This window comes from Schistocerca americana, chromosome 9, assembly GCF_021461395.2.
Source record: "Schistocerca americana isolate TAMUIC-IGC-003095 chromosome 9, iqSchAmer2.1, whole genome shotgun sequence".
NCBI lineage: Eukaryota > Metazoa > Arthropoda > Insecta > Orthoptera > Acrididae > Schistocerca > Schistocerca americana.
In genome coordinates, this window is record NC_060127.1 from 80547349 (window position 1) to 80572599 (window position 25251).

The 25251-nt window shown below is 44.5% G+C and overlaps 1 protein-coding gene across 1 annotated transcript in view; it reads left to right on the plus strand.

Moving 5' to 3' along the window:
• Nucleotides 1-21428, plus strand: part of LOC124551328 (15-hydroxyprostaglandin dehydrogenase [NAD(+)]-like) — a 76180-nt gene extending 54752 nt beyond the window's left edge. The window contains exons 5-6 of the mRNA XM_047126344.1: nt 10157-10311; nt 21128-21428. Of these exons, the coding sequence (XP_046982300.1) occupies nt 10157-10311; nt 21128-21242 (270 nt within the window). The 3' untranslated portion in view covers nt 21243-21428. The remainder of the gene's footprint in view (nt 1-10156; nt 10312-21127) is intronic.
• The last annotated feature ends 3823 nt before the right edge of the window (nt 21429-25251 follow it).

The window sequence follows — 25251 nt, forward strand, 5'->3', positions numbered from 1 at the left end:
GATCCGCCGCACCGACACAACATTGCCGACTCACTTCGTAGCCGAAGCGCGGCGGTTATCAGCTCGAGGGGCGGAATTCCACGGTACTAAATGATGCTTGTGATGATTTCTCTAAGGGTGAGTAACTTTTGGCCGGTGACCTTATTTTGCCCATAGAATGCGACACAACTGCTGAACTTTACTTTAATAACATAATCAGCATATCTTATCCTCACCTCAAGGGAATGAATAATAAAATGATAGTAAAACACATTTCATGGAAGTGGATATACTCTAGTAAATTTTCTTTCATTTGTAATTTATAACTTACATATCATTAATACGAGAGCAGTTCAATAAGTAATGCAACACATTTTTTTCTGAAACAGGGGTTGTTTTATTCAGCATTGAAATACACCAGGTTATTCCCCAATCTTTTAGCTACACAACACTATTTTTCAACGTAATCTCCATTCAATGCTACAGCCTTACGCCACCTAGAAATGAGGGCCTGTATGCCTGCACGGTACCATTCCACTGGTCGATGTCGGAGCCAACGTCGCACTGCATCAATAACTTCTTCATCATCCGCGTAGTGCCTCCCACGGATTGCGTCCTTCATTGGGCCAAACATATGGAAATCCGACGGTGCGAGATCGGGGCTGTAGGGTGCATGAGGAAGAACAGTCCACTGAAGTTTTGTGAGCTCCTCTCGGGTGCGAAGACTTGTGTGAGGTCTTGCGTTGTCATGAAGAAGGAGAAGTTCGTTCAGATTTTTGTGCCTACGAACACGCTGAAGTCGTTTCTTCAATTTCTGAAGAGTAGCACAATACACTTCAGAGTTGATCGTTTGACCATGGGGAAGGACATCGAACAGAATAACCCCTTCAGCGTCCCAGAAGACTGTAACCATGACTTTACCGGCTGAGGGTATGGCTTTAAACTTTTTCTTGGTAGGGCGCCACTTCATTGATTGCCGTTTTGTTTCAGGTTCGAAGTGATGAACCCATGTTTCATCGCCTGTAACAATCTTTGACAAGAAATTGTCACCCTCAGCCACATGACGAGCAAGCAATTCCGCACAGATGGTTCTCCTTTGCTCTTTATGGTGTTCGGTTAGACAACGAGGGACCCAGCGGGAACAAACCTTTGAATATGCCAACTGGTGAACAATTGTGACAGCACTACCAACAGAGATGTCAAGTTGAGCACTGAGTTGTTTGATGGTGATCCGTCGATCATCTCGAACGAGTGTGTTCGCACGCTCCGCCATTGCAGGAGTCACAGCTGTGCACGGCCGGCCCGCACGCGGGAGATCAGACAGTCTTGCTTGACCTTGCGGCGATGATGACACACGCTTTGCCCAACGACTCACCGTGCTTTTGTCCACTGCCAGATCACCGTAGACATTCTGCAAGCGCCTATGAATATCTGAGATGCCCTGGTTTTCCGCCAAAAGAAACTCGATCACTGCCCGTTGTTTGCAACGCACATCCGTTACAGACGCCATTTTAACAGCTCCGTACAGCGCTGCCACCTGTCGGAAGTCAATGAAACTATACGAGACGAAGCGGGAATGTTTGAAAATATTCCACATGAAATTTCCGGTTTTTTCAACCAAAATTGACCGAGAAAAAAAATGTGTTGCATTACTTATTGAACTGCCCTCGTACTTTACGACGAGAACATAAAATATGTTATTTATTCTGTTGCTGTGGTGTTTACTCTGTAGCCTGGCTTGATGCAGCTCTCCACACTAGGCTATGCCGACTATGCAAGCCGCTTCATCTCTGCTTAGCTACAACATAACCCATTTGAATCTGCTTATTATGTTCAAGTCTTGATCTTCTGCTACAATTCTTACCACCCACACTTGCCTCCAATACTAAATTGACGATTGCTAATGCCTCAAATGTGTCCAATCTAACGATCCCTTCTTTTGGTCAAATTGTACTATAAATTTCTTTTTCTCCAATTCGATTCAGCACCTCATAATCTGTTTTTCGGTGTACGCATCCAACCCATAGCATCACATTTCAAAAGCTACTATTCTATCCTTGTTCCCTCTCCTTATCGTCACGTCTCTCTGACATACAAGGCTTCACGGCAGATGAAAACCTTCATAAAAGATTTCCTAACACATTCATATTAGATTTTAATAAACTCCTCTTTTTGAGAAATGTTTTTTGTGCCGTTGTCAGTCTTTGTTTTATATCCTCTCTGCTTCCCTCGTTGTCAGTTATTCTGCTGCCCGAGTGACAAAACACATCTGTTTCTTTTAGTTTCTCATTCCCTAATCTCTCAGCATCACCTGATGTAATGTCCGCCCGCGGTAGCTGAGTGGTCAGCGCGACAAAATGTCAATCTTAAGGGCCCGGGTTTGATTCCCAGTTGGGTCGGAGATTTTCTCCGCTCAGGCACTGGGTGTTGTGTTGTCCTAATCATCATCATTTCATCCCCATCGACGCGCAAGTCGCCGAAGTGGCGTCAAATCGAAAGACTTGCACCCGGCGAACGGTCTGCCCGACGGGAGGCCCTAGTCACTCTACCTGATGTGATTCAGTTACATTCTCTTGCCCTTGTTTTACTTCTGTTGATGTTAGTCTTGCGACCTCTTTTCAAGCCATTATCCATTTCATTTACCTGCTCTTCCAAGTCCTTTGTTGCCTCTGACAGAATTACGTTGACACTGACAGACCTCACAATTTTTATTTCATTGTCGTATTTTGCCTCCCTTTCACAATGTATCCTTCGTTTCCTTCATTTCCTGCTCAAAATGCATGTTAATAACACTGGGATAGGCTACAACTCTGTATTTTTCCCTTCCCAACTATGCCCTACCTTTCATATCCTTCGTCTCTTACAACAGTAGTATGGTTTCTGTACAACTTGTAAATAACCCTTCTCTCCCTGTATTTTAACTCCGCTACCTTTAGAATTTCAAAGAGTGTAGTCCAGTCATCATTGTGAAAAACTTTCTGCTAATCTAGAATTGTTATAAACATAGGTCTGCCTCACTTCAACCTATCTTACAGGACAAGTCGTTTCTTCAGTATTGCCTCATGGGTTCCTAAATATCTGTAAAACACAAAATGACCTTCCCCGAGGTTGGCTTCTATCAGTTTTTTCATTCTTTAGTAAAAAAATTCGTGGCAGTATTTAGCAACTATAATTTATTTAACTGGTGGTTTGGCAGTGTTCACACATGTGAGCATCTGGCTCCTTTGAAATTGGTATTATCACATTCTTCCTGAGTTCTTAGAGTATCTTTCCTGTCTCATATACACTATGTGATCAAAAGTATCCGTACACCCCACAAAACATACGTTTTTCATATTAGGTGCATTGAGCTGCCACCTACTGCTAGGCACTCCATATCAGCGACCTCAGTAGTCATTAGACATCGTGAGAGAAAAGAATGGGGCTCTCCGCAGAACTCACGGACTTCGAACGTGGTCAGGTGATTTGGTGTCACTTGTGTCATACGTCTGTACGCGAGGTTTCAACATTCCTTAACATCCCTAGGTCCACTGTTTCTGATGTGATAGTGAAGTGAAAACGTAAAGGGACACGTACAGCACAAAAGAGTACAGGCCGACCTGGTCTGTTGACTGACAGAGACCGCCGACACTTGAAGAGGGTCATAATGTGTAATAGACAGACATCTATCCAGACCATCACACCGGAATTCTAAACTGCGTCAGGATCCACTGCAAATACTATCACAGTTAGGCGGGAGGTGAGAAAACTTGGATTTCATGTTCGAGCGGCTGCTCATAAGCCACACATCACGCCGATAAATGCCAAACGACGCCTCGCTTGATATAAGGAGCTTAAACATTGAATAGTGGAAAAACGTTGTGTGGAGTGACGAATCACGGTATAGAATGTGGCGATGGGATGGCAGCGTGTGGGTATGGCGAATGCCCGGTTAACATCATCTGTTAGCGTGTGTACTGCCAATAGTAAAATCCAGAGGCGGTGTCGTTATGGTCTGGTCATGTTTTTCGTGGAGGGGGCTTGCACCTCTTGTTGTTTTGCGTGGCACTATCACAGCACAGGCCTACACTGATGTTTTGAGCACGTTCTTGCTTCCCTCTGTTGAAGAGCAATTCGGGGATCACCATTGCATCTTTCAACGCTGTTCATAATGCACGGCTTGTGGCGGAGTGGTTACACGAAATAACATTCCTGTAATGGACTGGCCTACACAGAATCCTGAATCCTACAGAACACCTTTGGGATGTTTTGGAACGCCGAGTTCATGCCAGACCTCTCTGATGGACAGCGATACCTTCCTCAGTGCACACTCCGTGAAGGATGGGCAGCCATTCCCCAAGAAACCTTCCAGAACCTGGTTGACCTGCGAGAGCGGAAGCTGCCATCAGGGCTAAGTGCGGGCCAACACCACATTGAATTACAGCATTACCGATGGAGGGCACCACGAACTTGTAAGTCATTTTGAGCCAGGTTGTAACTAACCACGTTACTACGGGTTATTCCTTATTATTGGGAATGGAAATACTTATTGCTTATGAAATCAACATGAGAAGAATAGGGTCGCCACCGACTCAAACCATACAACTAATCAAAGATTTGGTCGAGTCGGAAAATAAATTAATTTGATCACAGACCAAAAACTCACAAAAAATGCATACGTTGTGAGGTCGCTCACAGCGGATACGATGTAATTATTAGTATTGCCCGTGCGCTGTTCACGAAAATCAAACATTTAAAATAAAATAGGAAATGCATGAACACTGCATAAGATCAGCTCCCAGCAACACACCTGAAAATATGACTTAATCTAAAGCGTTTGTTATAAAATACAAGAGGAGACTAATCACTGGACCTGTGCATAAGGAAACGCATTGGATGTGCTAATGGGAAAGCTACGAGGTGAGTGGCTTAGGCGCAAAAACGTAATCTCGGAACACAAGAGAAAATTGTAGATAAAATCATTTATTCCTAAACTAAGGATGTGAGGCATGTACACGATTCCTGATAACACGTGGTTTGTGGAGGCACAATTTCTAGGTATAGTGCCAAATTCCAACAATATCACATCATACAATCATGTTAACATTTTCTAAAACAAACATGCGATCGGACAGTTAGTGATGCCGGTAGCCCAACAACTATAATGTTCTACCACGTGGTTGGCTCCCCACGGACGAAAGACACGGAAAGTAAGGAAAATTTACCAGAAGGCAAGGCTCTAAATATTTAGAAAGATGAAAGCTGAAGGCAAACAGACATTCATACAGAAGCGAGTGCTCACTTCTTATCGACACCTTTGTGTGGCGCTCTTCCGGTGGATCCAAGTCTGCTATAGAAATTTACTAAGTGAAGCATCTGCCAAAGTTTTGCATTCCTTGCTGCGACAAGGCAAAGCAATCTTTCAGAGTTGAAAAGCGAGACCAAAAGCTAACAGCTCTCCCCTCGCCAAGTAACAACGCGCCACGCGGTCAGTCTAACTCACCCTTCTTCGACTGGAGCACAGCTGTGGACGCTTTCCGTACCGGCGACAGATTGCCTCCTGCTTCTTCTCCAGCCTCTTCCACGCTCCGCGTGGACCGGAAAACCCCAAGATGCCATTTCCGCCACCAACCTAACGCAGGTGGATTTCTCACAAGTAGCGGAAACCTCATTGCCGACTTGACCACTACGAGAGTTGGCTATTCTGTGCAACTGCTGCTGAATCTGTACGACTATCGCAGACTTTCTGCAGCAGACTACACCACCGTCTAGCAACGTGACACACAACCACATTCATTCAATCACACTACTATGAGAGTAAAGAGAATAGAGAAACAAGGAAAAGAAAGAGAAATGGTAATGAAAATGGGCTACCGGACTAATGAAAGGTGGCTACACGACTTTGCGCTGCCACTGACCAATAGATCGACAGGAAGTGTTGTCGAAACTCCCCAACAGTGTAGCAATTGCGTGCAATTGACCTCATCCGCGCCGCTGACTCACCTTCGAGGTAGCCGCACATATACTCCATCTTGTGCGCACTGGGCCACGTAGGAGGAAGGGAGAACTCGAACTGCTGTAACCAGGCCCGCGGGTGAATCCCCGTAGCCGATTTACGGAAGACTTCAAACTTCCTCACCGTCAGAAAATGTTTAAAGTCAAATTCGTGAGTTTCCCTTGGCGAACGTTCCTGAGGGGATCCGCGCCGTTCCCACCTGGTACGAGATCCGTGATCATAACGATGATCAAATTCGCCTTCGTTCCCGGTATCATCGTCGGAATAATGGCCCTTTCGTTCATTTCTTTCAACTTCATGGGCCTTTAACCCTTTTAGGTGAAGTTCTAAACGGGCAATGCGCTCACATATTGCCTCGGTAACCCCTCTTTGTTGTATTTTTATTTCACACTGTCCGCGCAGACATTTCGTTATCGACCGTATTTCGTCTGCATCCGCTGATGACGAGGTAATCGTTTCCCTATTATTGTCAGATTTACGCGCCACTGCGTCTGAGATCCTGGCTATTTCTTCTCGCATCTCTCGGTGGGCCGTGTCTTGTTTTGTTTGCGTAAGCCCTTGCTCTCGCTCGAGAGCTATTATCGCCTGGCTGAGGGTTTCTACCTGCGCGCTAAGGTGGACCGGGCACTTAGCCGCAGTGTCCTCTATTCGGGACACAAGAGCCGCGTGGTCACTCTGGCATTGTTCTGCTAACGTGCGGAGATCCCTGGCGGAATTTTGTCCTACTCGGGACTCAAGAGCCGCTTGTTCACTCTGGCATTGTTCTGCTAGTATGCGTATATTCCTAGCGAACCTTTCTTCTTGCTCCATCACCTGCTTGCTAATGACTTGCTGCCCCTCTTCTAAGGCGGAGATGCGTTGGTCAATGATCGCCAGTTTCTCCCCAACACCCTGTACTATTTCACTAGTCAATCTTTTATTCGCTTCCTCGATATGCCTCCTATTTTCTTCTGCTTGTTTTTTATTCACTTCCTCGATAGGTCTCCTATTACTGTCTAGTAATTGTCGTAGCATAGCCTGTAATGAATTTGAATCTATCAAATGATTCGAAATCACTACAGTGGGCTCAGGATGGACAACACTTGTACTTGCGTTTTCCGCGTTTCGTTCCTGGTCGGACTCGACGTTTTGACCTCGTCCTTGTTCAGGGTTATTGTCTGGCAGGTTTTTCCGATCGCGGCTCCCTGAACAGCTACGCGTCTCCATCATAAGGATAGTTACTCCGTGCTCCAAAATACAACAAGAATAATGCCAAAGTCTCCTAATGGACTCACAGTCCCCACAAAGCACCCAAGATTTACTATATGACACCGGTACACGCCACAGGACAAGAATCAACCCAAACTTGTAACACAATTGAATACTAAATCACAATGTCTATACAGTAATACATATACAAAATAAAACATGTAAGAAAATGCACGCCTATATCATAAATTCACATAAATTCTGTATTACAGAAAAACAATATACCAATTAGCACATCCAACTGAAAATAACTAATCCTCACTGCGCATCAGAAGATCTCTGGTTTACCGAAATCCGTGAGCAGGGTAAGCCATGTGTAACTAACCACGTTACTACGGGTTATTCCTTATTATTGGGAATGGAAATACTTATTGCTTATGAAATCAACGTGAGAAGAATAGGGTCGCCACCGACTCAAATCACACAACTAATCAAAGATTTGGTCGAGTCGGAAAATAAATTAATTTGATCACAGACCAAAAACTCACAAAAAATGCATACGTTGTGAGGTCGCTCACAGCGGATACGATGTAATTATTAGTATTGCCCGTGCGCTGTTCACGAAAATCAAACATTTAAAATAAAATAGGAAATGCATGAACACTGCATAAGATCAGCTCCCAGCAACACACCTGAAAATATGACTTAATCTAAAGCGTTTGTTATAAAATACAAGAGGAGACTAATCACTGGACCTGTGCATAAGGAAACGCATTGGATGTGCTAATGGGAAAGCTACGAGGTGAGTGGCTTAGGCGCAAAAACGTAATCTCGGAACACAAGAGAAAATTGTAGATAAAATCATTTATTCCTAAACTAAGGATGTGAGGCATGTACACGATTCCTGATAACACGTGGTTTGTGGAGGCACAATTTCTAGGTATAGTGCCAAATTCCAACAATATCACATCATACAATCATGTTAACATTTTCTAAAACAAACATGCGATCGGACAGTTAGTGATGCCGGTAGCCCAACAACTATAATGTTCTACCACGTGGTTGGCTCCCCACGGACGAAAGACACGGAAAGTAAGGAAAATTTACCAGAAGGCAAGGCTCTAAATATTTAGAAAGATGAAAGCTGAAGGCAAACAGACATTCATACAGAAGCGAGTGCTCACTTCTTATCGACACCTTTGTGTGGCGCTCTTCCGGCGGATCCAAGTCTGCTATAGAAATTTACTAAGTGAAGCACCTGCCAAAGTTTTGCATTCCTTGCTGCGACAAGGCAAAGCAATCTTTCAGAGTTGAAAAGCGAGACCAAAAGCTAACAGCTCTCCCCTCGCCAAGTAACAACGCGCCACGCGGTCAGTCTAACTCACCCTTCTTCGACTGGAGCACAGCAGTGGACGCATCCCGTACCGGCGGCAGACTGCCTCCCACTTCTCCAGCCTCTTCCACGCTCCGCGTGGACCGGAAAACCCCAAGATGCCATTTCCGCCACCAACCTAACGCAGGTGGATTTCTCACAAGTAGCGGAAACCTCTTTGCCGACTTGACCACTACGAGAGTTGGCTATTCTGTGCAACTGCTGCTGAATCTGTACGACTATCGCAGACTTTCTGCAGCAGACTACGCCACCGTCTAGCAACGTGACACACAACCACATTCATTCAATCACACCACTATGAGAGTAAAGAGAATAGAGGAACAAGGAAAAGAAAGAGAAATGGTAATGAAAATGGGCTACCGGACTAATGAAAGGTGGCTACAGGACCCTTTCAAGGTGTCTGGATTCTTTTGATCACATAGCGTATCTTATATAAGAGGTGGAGTAGATTTTTCTGGCTCTCACATAGATCACAATAATTCTAGTGGAATGTAATGTATGCCACGCGACTTATTTCGGCTTAGGTCCATCAATGCGCAGTCATATTCTTATCATAGTATCTTATCTCCCATCACACCTTCACGTGCTTCCTCTTCTCTTCCTATAATATTGCTCTCAAGTTTACCCTTGTATATCCCTTGTGTAGAACGTATTGAGGGTGTAAGTACAAATATTATGATCATTGGTACCTTAATATATACCCACTTCAGGGTGATAGTTGTTTTTCCTCTGTGTCTAGCTGTTTTCCCACAGACACGACACATGAAACATGATGTTTTCTGCATGGTTGTCACTGCACCACCAAGTGGACTACGCCTGTCAGTATAGTCTAACCATTTTACATCCACGCTTTCACAGATCAGCTCCTGACCTGCTACTAGGGGAAAAACAGCCACTTATCACTTGGTCTTGCCACATGCACCTGGAGGTACTAACCAACCTAACAACGCAGTACTCCTAATAATTACAAGTATTACTCTGTGAATTAAGTGAATACAGATCTACTGTTGTTCAGTACACTGTTTTCAGTCACCAACATAAATATCTGCACTTATACCTCTTACACCATGTATATTTCTTTCATCTTTGAGCATTCCTTCCTTTGCTAAGTGCTAGTTTTCTGTCTGAGCCCTCGATACTGATAAAGCTGCCTCTCTTTTTTTCCCGAAAGGTCTCTTTAATTTTCCCATAGGCAGCATAAGTCTTTACCCAAGTCAAGTACACATTTACAGACAGCCTTCAATTTGTCCACTAGCCATTTTTGTTCAGCCATTCTGCAGGTTTTGTCACTCTCCTTTTCTATACGTCTGTATTCACTTTCAAATGCACTTCATAATAATATTTGTTATACCTCACACAAGTTTCAACAATGCTTGACTTCTACCAAACCAACTTACATAAGTTATAAAATCCGCTAAATCTGTGGGGAAAAAAAATCTAGAAAGATAATTTCATGGAGGGGATGAACGGGTAGGGAGAGGGGGGGGGCGGGGAATGACACAGCTTTAGCAGTTGTGCCTTCTACTAGGATCATATAGTAGAAATGACCTCAGACGTCCGTTCTGCACTGTACATAGAACGTTAAAGTCGCCCTGTTACAGGATGCCACGTACACGGATAAGACGGGCGTGTCTGTGGTGGCGCTGTGTCCGGGCCCTACTGAGTCACCATTGCTGCTGGACTCTCTGGAACACCTGATGCACGACTACATCAAGCAGCCTCTGGCCCAACTCCTGTCTGCCGCTCACATCAACAGGTACTGTGTGGTAGCCCTGTGGCGTTGTACCTCTGCTGCTCCGAATGCACAAGTTTCTTCCATTATTCTTATGCTTGCGCTTAACCTACTTCCATTTCATTCAGTGTGAAATGAAGTGACTTTGTCGCAAGCTCCATTCGTACCGGGTGGATATAATCAAAGTGCAGCTACTCACACAGGTCCAGTGTGGGCTGTAAGACTGCAAAACTTGGCAGATATGCTAATACGAGAATGCGGAATCGATTTACACTGGAAAAATTAGTTCCAATTTTGGACAGGAGGTGCAAATTTGACACTGTAGACTGTTTGTATGACTCTATGACATCCACACTGTCATATGACATGCTCTAACCGTCAAGAAGAGACCCTGTGCGCTATTTTATGAGAACAGGACCAGTTACTGTGCTGCACTGAGAGAGTGTCGCTGACTGAAAGGTCTGAGGAGAGGTTGATATCATTAAATGCTTTACAGCAGATGGTAATGAAAACCGAACTCATGATGAGCTTGGGTGGCACCTGGAAGAGGTAGACGTTCTATCTCAGAGAAAGTTGTCGACGAAGTTGCTGTTGCTGTAACTGACCATGCAGCATGTGGCCCAGGTAATGCTAGTGCCCCTGCAGTGTCACAAGAATTCTCTGCCTCCCGGACAACAGTGCGGGAATTTTTGTGATCTATTTTACACTAGTACCCATACAAGATCCATATGGTACAGCAACTGAAACCTCATTGTCGTCAGGGGGTGATGAATACACAGAGTACAGAATTTGGGGCACTGTTCAACTGCGTGTCGTCCATGAAGAACCATTGCACTCGTCGTATGTGACTGTGTGGTGTGGTTTCACAGACTCCTTCATTCTCAGCCCGCTCTTCTTTGAAGAAAATCACCCAGAGGGCATGCCAGGTGCACCGTGACATCTGCACATCATCGAGACCTCCTTGTGCAGCTTGTGACTCCGGCTTTGGAAGAGCGCAGCTAAATGGCAACCACTGTTTTCATGCAAGACGGGCAGCCCCTCATGTCGCTAGCCCAATGAAAGATCTGCTTAATGCAACATTCCACGAACATGCTATAACCAAAGGTTTTCCAGATACAACGCCTGCAATATTACTTGCAGCTGACGGCTGACTCTTTATCTTTGTTGAAACTCTCAAAACTTTACTGATCTACAGACCATTTTATATAAACAGCACACCCTGCTTTAAGAGGGAAAAGAGGGAACCAGCTGAAAAATGCTACTGTCAGAGAACAAGGAAGGCGGATATGTTTCTTTTTAGAGGACAGTGGCAAAAAAGTGGGGAACCAGCTGCCTCAATCGTCATTTTGTCTTACTTATCAAAAATTTTGGGATGCGAACATATTGGCGCTTTCAGGTGCTAAATGAGAGTAACAGAGACACAGTGATGTTGGAAGAGAGACAGTGGCAGTGAGAGAGAAAAAAAAGAGTGATGGTAAGAGAGAAAGTGGAAGTGAAAGAGAAGGAGAGTTGGATGCAGACAATAACAGTGGGAGTCAGAGAGAAGATAGTGAAGGCCATTGAGAACCAGTGGCAGTAAAAGAGAAAGAGATATGGATGGAGATAGTGGCAGTGGGAGCAAAAGAGGAGACAATGGAAATGAAAAAGAGAGATGGATGGAGACTATACATAGGCCTGGGGTGTCTGGCCGCCCCGCCCCTCCCTCCCCAGACTGGCCAACTTTAAAACTAAAAAAAAGTCTACTGCCCCTTATACCCTATAGAAGTGTGTTAAGTTTCCCAGTGTGTTAAGTTTCCCCACATACACATCCACCCATGCAGTTTAACTGCATCCAAGTTGCTGCTTTTGAGGCAAATAGAAAAAATGGCGGTGATGGCGACAATGATGGTGATAGTGTGGTCATGGTATGATTATGGTGATGGTATAGTGATGGAATGGCAATGGCGATGGTGAGAGTGAGAGTGTTTGTGGTGGTGATAGTGATGGTGAAGGTGATGTTAATATGATAGTGACAGTAAAGTGATGGTGTGGTGAGATTGATGATGGTGGTGCAGTAACAGTGCCAGTAATGGTGATGTTGACAATGACAGTACCCTGACTTTAGGGTGATGCTGATGGTGACAGTTACAGTGACACTGACAGTCAAAGTGTTGATGATAGTGACTGAGGTCATACAGTGCTGGTATGCTATTGGTGATGGTGACAGTCACGACAATGATGAAAGTAATGGTGAAGGTGAAGGTGACATTGACAGTGATGGTGGTGGTATTGTGATTGTGTGGTGATAGTAACAATGACAGTGATGATGATGGTGCAGTGTCAGTGACAAAAATGATGGTGATGGCGATGTTGACAAGGACAATACACTGATGGTAAGGTGGTGGTCATTGTGGTGGTGACAGTGACAGTATTGGTGATGGTGACAGTGATGGTACAGTGATGGTACAGTGATGGTGATGGTGACAATGAGTGATAATGATAGTGCCAAAGATGTCAACAGTGAAGGTCATGTTGGTGGTGATGTTATAGTTATTCCATGACAACAGTCACAGTGATCGATGATAGTACAGTGACAGTGATCATGTTGTTGATGATACAGTGATGGCATGCTGGTGATGATGGTGACAATATGGTCACAGTATGGTGATGGTGACAGTCATGGTATGGTGACACACGATGACTGTGATTGTGGTGGTGACAGTGATGAAGAAGATGATAGTGATGGTGATGTTGATAGTGATAGCACAGTGTTGTGGTGACAGTGACATTGATGGTGACAGTGACAGAAGTGTGCTGACAGTGACAACGATTCTGACTGTAGTGATGGTACACTGATTGCAGGGTGATGGAGATAGTGACAAACATGGACATGGTGATAGCATGGTGATGCCAAAGTGATGGCAATAGCGACAGTGATGGTGATAGTATGATCACAGTGTGGTGACAATAATTGTGACAGTGTGGTAAGCTGATGGTGATGTTGATGGAGAGTTAATTAGTGAGTAACATGTTCCATAGCTCATTTAGCACAACAGATCATAATGACATCTAACAAGTCACTATACATTCATATTGCAAATTAATTTGTACATACCATTACATTCTGAAAATTTAGAAGTTTTTTAATATATAAAAAGAAAGCAAGATATACAGATGTGAGTTAGTGATTCCTAGTCACCACCTCTTACACAGTACAATAATAGAATTCTTCTACAGAATAGGAGGAGTTGTCAAGGAGAAACGGGCTCTGGCTCTGAGCACTACGGGACTTAACTTCTTTGGTCATCAGTCCTCTAGAATTTAGAACTACTTAAACCTAACTAACCTAAGGACATCACACACATCCATGCCCGAGGCAAGATTCGAACCTGCGACCGTAGCGGTCGCGCGGTTCCAGACTGTAGCGCCTAGAACCGTTCGGCCACCCTGGCCGGCCAAGGAGAAACGTTCTCAGTTTGTTATCACTTGGTAAGTGATGAACAATTTTTGTTGCTGCATTGTAGACCCATTTTTCTGCTAAAGGCAACCTTAATGTAGAGTAATGAATGCCATTTCTCCTTCTGATATTGTAATTGTGTACCTCATTGCTCCTCTTGAACTGTAATGGATTACTTACAAAAAACTTCATGGAGGAATAACTGTACTGTGAAGTAGTAGTCAGAATGCCCAACTCCTTACATAGATGACTACAAGATGATCGTGGGTGAGCACCACACATTATTCTCCCAGCACGTTTTTGTACAATGAAGACTTTCTTTCGTAAAGATGAGTTACCGCAGAACATGAGATGATACAGTGATGGTGATCATGAGAATGTGGCGATGGTACAGCGACAGTGATGGTAACCATACAGCGAAATTTCTCGATGTCAGGTCTAAGCAGATTCTGTGCAAGTAGGAATTTGTAGGCAGTGGGATGGTGAATTGTCTTGCTGAAGGTACATTCAATATGTGAAGCGAAACAGCCAAATAAGTGCTGGTAATTAAGCAGTAGGCTCCTCGATCATTCGCTGCTAAGATCCAGTGGCAGAACTTCCCCCATTTGATTTTCTCTTTTTGCAATAAGACAGATTTAGGATTTCAGCGTAATTGAAAGATTTGTCCACTTCAGCACTACTGTAACATGTATATTTTACTGTAACATTGTTGGTTATCCCTGAGTTGTATACAATGGATACAGTGGAATACACTAAGCAGATTCAGAAGGATGTAGGCTGCAGTAGGTACTGGGAGATGAAGAAGCTTGCACAGGATAGATTTCAGCGTAATTGAAAGATTTGCCCACTTCAGCACTACTGTAACATGTATATTTTACTGTAACATTGTTGGTTATCCCTGAGTTATATACAATGGATACAGTGGAATACACTAAGCAGATTCAGAAGGATGTAGGCTGCAGTAGGTACTGGGAGATGAAGAAGCTTGCACAGGATAGATCAGCATGGAGAGCTGCATCAAACCAGTCTCAGGACTGAAGACCACAACAACAACAACATATACAATGGTGTCCAAAATTAAAGCAACAATCTTCTGTTTGGTTGTTTTATGTCTAATTCATGGTATAATCATCAAGGTGACAAGAGATGTCTGTACAATCTTGTTAAGCACGGTAAGTGTAATTCCCATTAACGGACAACCACGACCAACGATGACGTCAGGGCACCTATCAAACGGGGTAGTGTGTGCTGGTTAGCCCCACATCCACAATCGCTGTGTATACAGTCACAGACAGGGTGATGTGGCACAAAGAAGACGCCTGCCAAACTTTCTGTGGTGGAGGGTCATAAAAAGAATGGAAGCAGGACAGTTGGAAACTGGTGTGGCCTGATGGCTTAATTCCTCGGATGTGGCGCCAGTTTATGGAGAATGAAACAGTATCCTGAAGACCAGGCCAGGGGCATCCTTGTTTGATATCAGAAAGAGAGGACTGTTATTTGGTTGTAAGGGTGCGAAGGTACCGCCGTAGTGCTGCACGGTAACTGACGTCTGACCTCGCAGCATCCACTGGACGTGTTATAGCGAGGCAAACGGTGTACAGAAGGCTTTGGCACACTGGCCTTTATTGCTGGAGACCTGCTGTATGTCTACCTCTGACGCGTCTTCACACAAGGGAACGTCTAGAGTGGAGTCGTCAGCATGCCACTGGATGGTGGAACAGTGGTCCAATGTTCTTTTCGCAGATGAGTCCTGATTTAGTCTGGAGAATTATTCTCTAAGCATTTGTATCTGGAGGGAATGTGAAACACGATTTCGGGACCCAAACATTGTGGAAAGACACGGTACCAAGGAGCATCCCTAATGGTGTGGGCAGGGATTATGTTGACCACTCAAACAACTTTTCATGAAATTGTACAGGTGAATAGGCAAGGTTTAACTGCTGTTAGGTATCACGACGAAATCTTGGTACCTCATGTGCGGTTGTTGCGAGATGGTGTGGACCCAGACCTCATTAAGCATTCAACCACTACCACCGTCATACCTTAGCAAAAGATCGTGCTGAAAACCCAAGGAAATTCTGGTCTTACGTAAAATCGGTAAGCGGGTCGAAGGCTTCCATCCAGTCACTCACTGATCAGTCTGGCCTGGCAACGGAAGACAGCAAAACGAAAGCTGAAATTTAAAATTTAGCATTTGAGAAATCTTTCACGCAGGAGGATCGTACAAACATACCGCCGTTTGAGTCTCGTACAGTTCCCGTATGGAGGACATAGTGATAGACATCCCTGGGGTTGTGAAGCAGCTGAATGGGTTGAAAATAAATAAATCGCCAGGTCCTGATGGGATTCCAGTTCGGTTTTACAGAGAGTACTCTACTGCATTGGCTCCTTAGTTAGCTTGCATTTATCGCGAACCTTTTGCCCAATGTAAAGTCCCGAGCGATTGGAAAAAAGTGCAGGTGACGCCTGTATGTAAGAAGGGTAGAAGGACGGATCCTCAAAATTACAGACCAATATCCTTAACATCGGTTTGTTGCAGGATTCTCGAACATATTCTCAGTTCGAATATAATGAATTTCCTTGAGACAGAGAAGTTGCTGTCCATGCATCAGCACGGCTTTAGAAAGCATCGATCCTGCGAAACGCAGGACAGGATTTGTGATTGGTGTACAGAATGGCAGCTAACTCTAAATATATATAAATGTAAATTAATGCAGATGAATAGGAAAAAGAATCCAGTAATGTTTGAATACTCCATTAGTAGTGTAGCGCTTGACACAGTCATGTCGATTAAATATTTCGGCGTAACATTGCAGAGCGATATGAAGTGGGACAAGCATGTAATGGCAGTTGTGGGGAAGGCGCATAGTCGTCTTCGGTTCATTGGTAGAATTTTGGGAAGATGTGGTTCATCTGTAAAGGAGACCGCTTATAAAACACTAATACGACCTATTCTTGAGTAGTGCTCCAGCGTTTGGGATCCCTGTCAGGTCGGATTGAGGGAAGACATAGAAGCAATTTTGAGGCGGGCTGCTAGATTTGTTACTGGTAGGTTTGATCATCATGCGAGTGTTACGGAAATGCTTCAGGAACTCGGGTGGGAGTCTCTAGAGGAAAGGAGGCGTTCTTTTCGTGAATCGCTACTGAGGAAATTTAGAGAACCAGCATTTGAGGCTGACTGCAGTACAATTTTGCTGCCGCCAACTTGTACACTCCTGGAAATGGAAAAAAGAACACATTGACACCGGTGTGTCAGACCCACCATACTTGCTCCGGACACTGCGAGAGGGCTGTACAAGCAATGATCACACGCACGGCACAGCGGACACACCAGGAACCGCGGTGTTGGCCGTCGAATGGCGCTAGCTGCGCAGCATTTGTGCACTGCTGCCGTCAGTGTCAGCCAGTTTGCCGTGGCATACGGAGCTCCATCGCAGTCTTTAACACTGGTAGCATGTCGCGACAGCGTGGACGTGAACCGTATGTGCAGTTGACGGACTTTGAGCGAGGGCGTATAGTGGGCATGCGGGAGGCCGAATTGCTCAACACGTGGGGCGTGAGGTCTCCACAGTACATCGATGTTGTCGCCAGTGGTCCTCGGAAGGTGCACGTGCCCGTCGACCTGGGACCGGACCGCAGCGACGCACGGATGCACGCCAAGACCGTAGGATCCTACGCAGTGCCGTAGGGGACCGCACCGCCACTTCCCAGCAAATTAGGGACACTGTTGCTCCTGGGGTATCGGCGAGGACCATTCGCAACCGTCTCCATGAAGCTGGGCTACGGTCCCGCACACCGTTAGGCCGTCTTCCGCTCACGCCCCAACATCGTGCAGCCCGCCTCCAGTGGTGTCGCGACAGGCGTGAATGGAGGGACGAATGGAGACGTGTCGTCTTCAGCGATGAGAGTCGCTTCTGCCTTGGTGCCAATGATGGTCGTATGCGTGTTTGGCGCCGTGCAGGTGGGCGCCACAATCAGGACTGCATACGACCGAGGCACACAGGGCCAACACCCGGCATCATGGTGTGGGGAGCGATCTCCTACACTGGCCGTACACCACTGGTGATCGTCGAGGGGACACTGAATAGTGCACGGTACATCCAAACCGTCATCGAACCCATCGTTCTACCATTCCTAGACCGGCAAGGGAACTTGCTGTTCCAACAGGACAATGCACGTCCGCATGTATCCCGTGCCACCCAACGTGCTCTAGAAGGTGTAAGTCAACTACCCTGGCCAGCAAGATCTCCGGATCTGTCCCCCATTGAGCATGTTTGGGACTGGATGAAGCGTCGTCTCACGCGGTCTGCACGTCCAGCACGAACGCTGGTCCAACTGAGGCGCCAGGTAGAAATGGCATGGCAAGCCGTTCCACAGGACTACATCCAGCATCTCTACGATCGTCTCCATGGGAGAATAGCAGCCTGCATTGCTGCGAAAGGTGGATATACACTGTACTAGTGCCGACATTGTGCATGCTCTGTTGCCTGTGTCTATGTGCCTGTGGTTCTGTCAGTGTGATCATGTGATGTATCTGACCCCAGGAATGTGTCAATAAAGTTTCCCCTTCCTGGGACAATGAATTCACGGTGTTCTTATTTCAATTTCCAGGAGTGTATTTCGCGGAAAGACCACAAAGATAAGATAAGATAAGAGAGATTAGGGCTCGTACAGGTTCTTATAGGCAGTCATTGTTCCCTTGTTCTGTTTGGGAGTGGAACAGGGAGAGAAGATGCTAGTTGTGGTACGAGGTACCCTCCGCCACGCACCGTATGGTGGATTGCGGAGTATGTATGTAGATGTAGATATTGATGAATGATAATGCTCGACCTCTTTGAGGGTTGGGTTGTTCGGGGAAGAAGATCTGACAGCGAGGTCATCGGTCTAATCGGGTTAGAGAAGGACTGGGAAGGAAGTCGGCCGTGCCCTTTCAAAGGAACCATCCCGGCATTTGCCTGGAGCGATTTAGGGAAATCACGGAAAACCTAAATCAGGATGGCCGGACGCAGGTTTGAACCGTCGTCCTCCCGAATGCGAGTCCAGTGCGCTAGCCACTGCGCCATCTCGCTCGGTGACCTCTTAGAGAACGGGTGGTTGATGTTTTCTCGGAAAAGGAAAATGTTGCACGCATCCCACGCAGTATGACTGGGATCCGCTAGGGAGAGAGGCTGCATCTCATCAGCATCCATTACCCACTCTCCAAAGCTTGCGAGCAGCTCTGCAGGAATAATGGGCGTTATTGCCTCAACGTAAGTTTGATGACGTCATTCACAGCAGGTCGAGCCACTGTCGAGCTTGTATTGCTGTCAGAGGTGGTCACACTCCATACTGACCCCCTTAACGAGTTGTCGGAATCTGCGTGAAAATCCGTTAAGTTGGAAAAAGAAGAACATTTTTGTCTACACTGTTTTATGGCAAAATAAACGCAACCTTGCAAAATTTCCGTTTGTTGCTTTAGTTTTGTAAACCAGTGTGAGCCGTGGTGGCTCATATCGATAGTGCCACTCTGGTGGTTCATCTTTCCTGCCACAGTCAGGGCGGTAAGCAGCGCCCTCTAGGGCCTATGCGAGGAGTAACGAGCCGAGGTCCTGTGGCCTGGGGGGGGGGGGGGGGGGGGGGAGGGTGCTCTAGGACGTGGTGGAAGACGGTTGTCGGGTTGACGCAGCGAGTGTGGGACCGGACCTATCGCATGGAGATACACAAGTTGGCTCTGAACGGAGCCGTAGCAAGCAGCGGGAAGCGGACGTCCTGTAATTTGTGTGAAGGAGTAACGATTTTTGCATTGGATGTCCCAGTGGTTCCCGAGAGTTGCGGTGGCTGCTTCCGGAGAAGAGAATTGGGAAGAGCTCTTGTCTACGCTCTTTTCCGTACGATGTTGCTGCCTGCCTTTATAAACGGGTGAAAATCAGGCGCTTGTATTGACTATACGGGAACTGCTGATGTAAAATTGCATTTGTGATTGTGTCCCACTTGTACTGTGACAATTTAGAGGCGAAAACTGTGGTGGTTTCATTAGGTCTGGTTCTTTGCTGTGCAACTAAGAGAGTCAGTTATTTGGGGTAACTGAGGGAGCACCATTATGTTGGTCTAAGTGATACGTTCTCCACGTTTTGTCTATGGCTTTGCGAATCGAAATCGTGGGGGAGTACACGTGTGAGTAATTTGCTATTGTATTGATGGTTATGTTGTAAAGACTGTTCTCGGGTGTGTTAAATCACGCGCTGATTTGTAGCCAATCTAACCAGAAGTTACCATTGCTACTTGCTTATGTGCTACTGTCCTTATGATTGGCGTTGTTTGTCTTTTGATTGTGGGTTGCTCACGTTTTAAAAAAAAAATTACGGCTACTATTCATAAGGGTTGTCTAGTAAGGAAACTGCGTAAGCTTTTGTCATATGGTGCTCTGTTTGCCTATCACATTGGCTTTCTATGCAGTAACTGAAGGAATGTGTATGGTGGTTCAAGATTGTAGGCTGACTAGTATTTGAACTGGTGTTGAGGTTAAGGGCGAGATCAGCATCCCGCAAACCCGCGCGCTGCGCGTGGTTAAATGTTCCGCTATTGGGGAGCTGGCTCTCTGTTCTTGGATTTTGTAAGGATACGTGATGAGTGCATCGCTGTAGTTTTTCGTGTGCTAAATTGCGGGGTGTCGGTGCCGTCCTAGGGCTAGACTTGTGATGTATGTCATGTTGAAAGGGAATTAACTGTAGCAAACTTAAGAGAGCTCTTAGTTTGTTTTAGATCTGTACATGGAATGATGTTGATATTTTCTCGATTGCGGCCATAACTTCCTGTTTGGGGAGATCCTCTGAGGGACTTGTATTGTACTGTTGCAGTGCAGTCCATCTGAAACGTGCTGCTTCAAACTTGGGTCTGCAGCTCTCGGATGTTATATATTACTGTTTAATCTTAAATGTTTTTGATGTAATATGGTTGTTGAGGATTATGTAATTAATTTTGATCGCTGGTTCCTTAAAGGAAGTATTTCGTTTTAAAATATGTGCTCGGTCAGAGCCTATTTAAATATGATTTTAACTCAACATTCAAATTTTCTAGTCTTGCTTTCTGAAAAGGCTTTCAGTTAAATGATTGCTATTTGCCTGTTTAAATATTTGTGTGACTTAAAGGAAAAGAATATTATTTTGTAATTTGTACTGATTGTTCCTTTTGAGTAATAACTGACTTGTGTGTTCAATAAATGAGTGTCTAGTCAATGGTGATGTACTGTTCTATTGCTAGCCTACCCCTTCCACTCCACAGCCCATTGAGCTGCTTTGTGTCGAAATTGTGTTCAGAACACCCCTCTGACCTGACACCTCACAGTGTACATGGATGTAGGTAGTAAGCTGTAGACTGTAGCGGCATACATATGACACTTTGACGGTGTGTGCCGATTGTTTGCAGGCCTGAGTTCATCGCCGAAGCGCTGACTCGAGTCATCCGGGAGGGTCGCTCTGGCTCAGTGTGTGTGGCCAACGAAGGAGTCGTTCGCCAGGTGGACTTCCCCCGCTTGGTGTAGCTGCCGTGCTCCGGACGCACTGCTTGTATATGCTGGTGCCCTGTTCCATAAGACGTAGAGTGGTTCTTCATTCATGATACGAAGCGATCGTACAAAATGATCATAAACTCCTTGACAACAAAATAAAGAAGGCGAATAATCTTCATAAACTGTGGAGTACAACGTTTACCTTGATGATGCCTGGTAAAAGCAGACATTCTTTATACAAGGCTTCTGAGAGGATAAATTTTTTGTATCTGAAATATTGAGAGAGCTGTTAAATAAACATATAACACTAATATAGGATATTCTGTTACATTAACTTTGAGAAACGAAATGAAGTGTTCATGTTGCAACGGCTGTCGCCCTTAAATCTCTCTTCACTTCATTTTCTCTAACTAATTCTTATGGATCCACGACTACACTCCACATTATTTTCCTGAAGTATATTTTTTTTCTCCTTCAGCATTCAGCTAAAATTTTCATGAACATCGACGGTCCCTGAATCGTAGCCACTAATAACTTTGGCAGAATCACGAATACATTCCTTTGCCGTGTCATATTCTAAATCATTCCTCGATTATACATGATTGCTTGTCAGTTCATACAGCGAACAGTTTTTTTTAAATAAATTTGTTAAAACTATTAAAATGAAACTGAATGAAATATGCGATGGTCCGCTGTAGCTGTATTTCTTCAGGTAACTTACAAATGCATTAATTAAAAAAAATATTTTGTACAGATATTTGCACCAGATGAAGCAACTTCAAAGTTTGCGGAACCGGTTGTGTGGATTTATAAGTGACGTAAGTTTGTCATAACCTCGAATGGTGCAAATAAATTACAGTACACGTCATTCCAGTCCTGTTAACCCAACAAAAAGAATCGTAAACGAAGTTTTCGTACAAGAAGATATCATTACTCATTTCAACACTTCTAACGTATGGTCAGTCCAATGAACGTGTGAAAGGGATGTCGTGAAGTGAATCCACCAGCTTATACCAGACGACACTTGGATGTCCGCTCACCTGCGACTCAGTCTACTAGGGGAATCACAACCAACAGCGGTTTCATCCGTCACGCGGCATCACAATGCAGAGGCGTCTTGTAGTCAGGGAAATTTTGGCTGCTCTGTCTACAATGATTAGAAAGCTTCCTCACAGTTCAGTTTCAGAACTGGTCTGTGAACTAATTTATTTAATGTCCGAAGATAAATCGGTATTAATTACTCTTAAAGAGCGGGTTGCTGCAGCTACAGTGAGAAATAACAGAGGTAGCGGGTCAATTCTAGCGTCCGATACCTCCCGTCGGCTTTGACCAATGACGTAATGTGTGATGTTATTTTGTTTGTGCCGCAGATTGCTGTCGATGAACGTTAAATTATTTCTCTGGATTTCCTCGTTACGCGAGCATTTTAAAAATTCGATTTAGATTGTTTTGTTTTCATGTAGTAATTTGTTTTAGACATCTTTTATTACTCAAAGTAGTCGTGATTTATAAGTATTCGTGATTTATAAGGTCTGGATTTCTCACGCTGTTCGTTATGGATGAGTCAGTTGTTTTCACTGCGAAAATTCTGCTGCACAAAATGAGTGACAGTAAATCAACAATAAATTTTTTGCAATCATTGGGCGTCATTGGTGAATTTTGCAAGTGCAGTGTCTGTGGAAATTATATGATTTTGACGAAGGTTGGGCTATCACGAATTTCCGTGGAGGTGCAGAAGAAATAACTTATGGAGATCCATACGCAGAAGGATGTGCTTCGAAAGATCGATATTCTTGCAAATCTGTCATGCACGAAGCAGGGGTTACGTGTGGCACTGTAGTCGACAGGTTCTCGTTTTGTAGACAAGTCTGCGGGGAATTTATGAAGTATAGGGGGTCACTGGGGGCGGGGTGCGGGGGGCGGGGGTTATAGTTGAAGTAGATGAGTCACATTTTGGAAAGAGAAAGTACGAAAGGGGGCACGAGGTTGTTGGGCTTTGGGTTTTTGGAGTAGTAGTTTTTGAAAGATTGTGCTGATATTGTATTTAGAGTTGTACCAAATTGGACAAAGGAAGTCTTGACATCTTTAATAGAAGAATATGTTGAAGAAGGTTCTGTAGTCATGTCGGATGGGTTTGCTGCGTACATGGGGTTGGGTGAAAGGTGTTATCCTCATTTAGTCGTGAATCAAAATATTCAGTTTAAAGATTACAGGACGGATGCATGTACTAATACTATCGAGGGGTATTGGAGGGCTGTAAAATCTGTTGCCGGTCGGGGAAAGAGAAGGATTTCAGTGTTGCAAGGTCATTTAGATTAATACTGTTGGGGGAAGAGTATCCCTAAAGGTTACTGTTTATTTCTTGCCTTTATGAAAGTAGTCAGCAAAATGTACAAGCCTCGTTTTGTTAGTTAGTTGTTGATGGGTCTGATACTTTTTTCTTGTTTTACGTTGCGTTTTTTTATGTTTCTGTATTGTGCGAGTGCTACTTTTTTGGTTTCTCTGTAGGGAGGTTTTTCTGTCGTTTTAATATTTTCTGGTTACAATGGTGCGCCGAGGGGTATTGCTGTGTCTCTGCCGGAGGGTTTATGTGATTGACTCGTGGTTTCATTTTTTCTTTTAATTTTAAAATTTTGGGTCTGATTGAGGGCGGGTGGTAGGGAGGAAATGATTTGGGCTGTACCTTTTTCGTGCCTGGCAGTTTCTCTTTCTTATTATTTTTTTCATTAGTTCTTCTGGATTTTGCTTCTTTCGTTAAAGCCTCACCTTCTAACACTATTATTTCTTGTTATGTCCTTATTACGTTCGTGTCAGTTTCAATCTGTGACTCCTTTGGAAGTTCATATGCGGTAAGTTTGTTTTTATGGAGCCACTTTTATGTTTTCCTTTTCCATGTTTTCAGCATACTGCTCTTGTTTTTACTTTCATTCCTCATGTATCAGCGTTACTGAGTGTTTTTTTGGAATTACTGTACCTGGTGTGACATTCGTGTAGTACAGTTGTCGGTTCCAGGATTTGGTCATTTTTGTGTTTTATTTCTTTGCGTGCGCAGTAATGTGTGTAAAAATTTTCATTTTTTAAGCAAGTTTCTGATATGTTATAAGATTTTTGTGCAACAAACAGTAATACTGGAATCCGAAACTAGAAATGACCTCCTACATAGGTTGCTTCTAGTTACCGATTCCAACTATTCGACGGTTCATTATTTACATCGTTTTCGCAGTACGTGTGGAAAATGTAATATAATGTACGCACTCGTAATTGCTCTCGTGTTCTTATTTATTTCAGTCATTTTCAACTCGTTAAAATGAAATTCGCGCTTAAATAATAGTCTCGTTAAATGTATTATTTTACGGCATGCTCCATTCGTTTGTTTACGAGTATGGTCCGTTACATTCATAGATTGTCGATTGCAGCATCTTTGCCTTACGTGTGACGTCATTGGTCAAAGCCGACGGGTGGTATCGGTCACTAGAATTTATCCGAGGTAGCAATGACGGAATGGCCACTGGACCAGCAAACAGTCTGCTATTGTTGACAATGAGTGTGTTACTATAGTAACCAATAGGCGGTTGATCTACAAAATGGCAGAATTTCCAGGGCGAGTCATGCAGTCTACAGTTTATTCTAAATTCTTCGAATCTGTATCAAACAAGGACAAAATCGACGCTTTTATATCGCCTGTTAGAAAATCTAAAACTACACGGCAAAAGAGTGTTCAATGGTTAATACCGGAAGCTCGGCCAACTTCTTTGTCTAAATTTCCGTTTGTCAAGTTTCACTCAGGTTTGAAATATTTTCTGATCCTTCCTCCAGAACATGAGGGGGTCGGATACATAGCGGATTCCGCACGACGGACGTATAATCGTCACACAAGACAATTCCATTTGCCTACATGTTACTATCAGCTCGGAAAATTTGAATGCGGTGTTGGAGAAGAAACCAACTATGCAAAAATGTGCCCAGTAAACCAGGAAGGGGCCACAGTGATGTTAAACATCTCCAGTCAACATCAGGTCTGCAGCTGCGCTCTGCGTCGCCT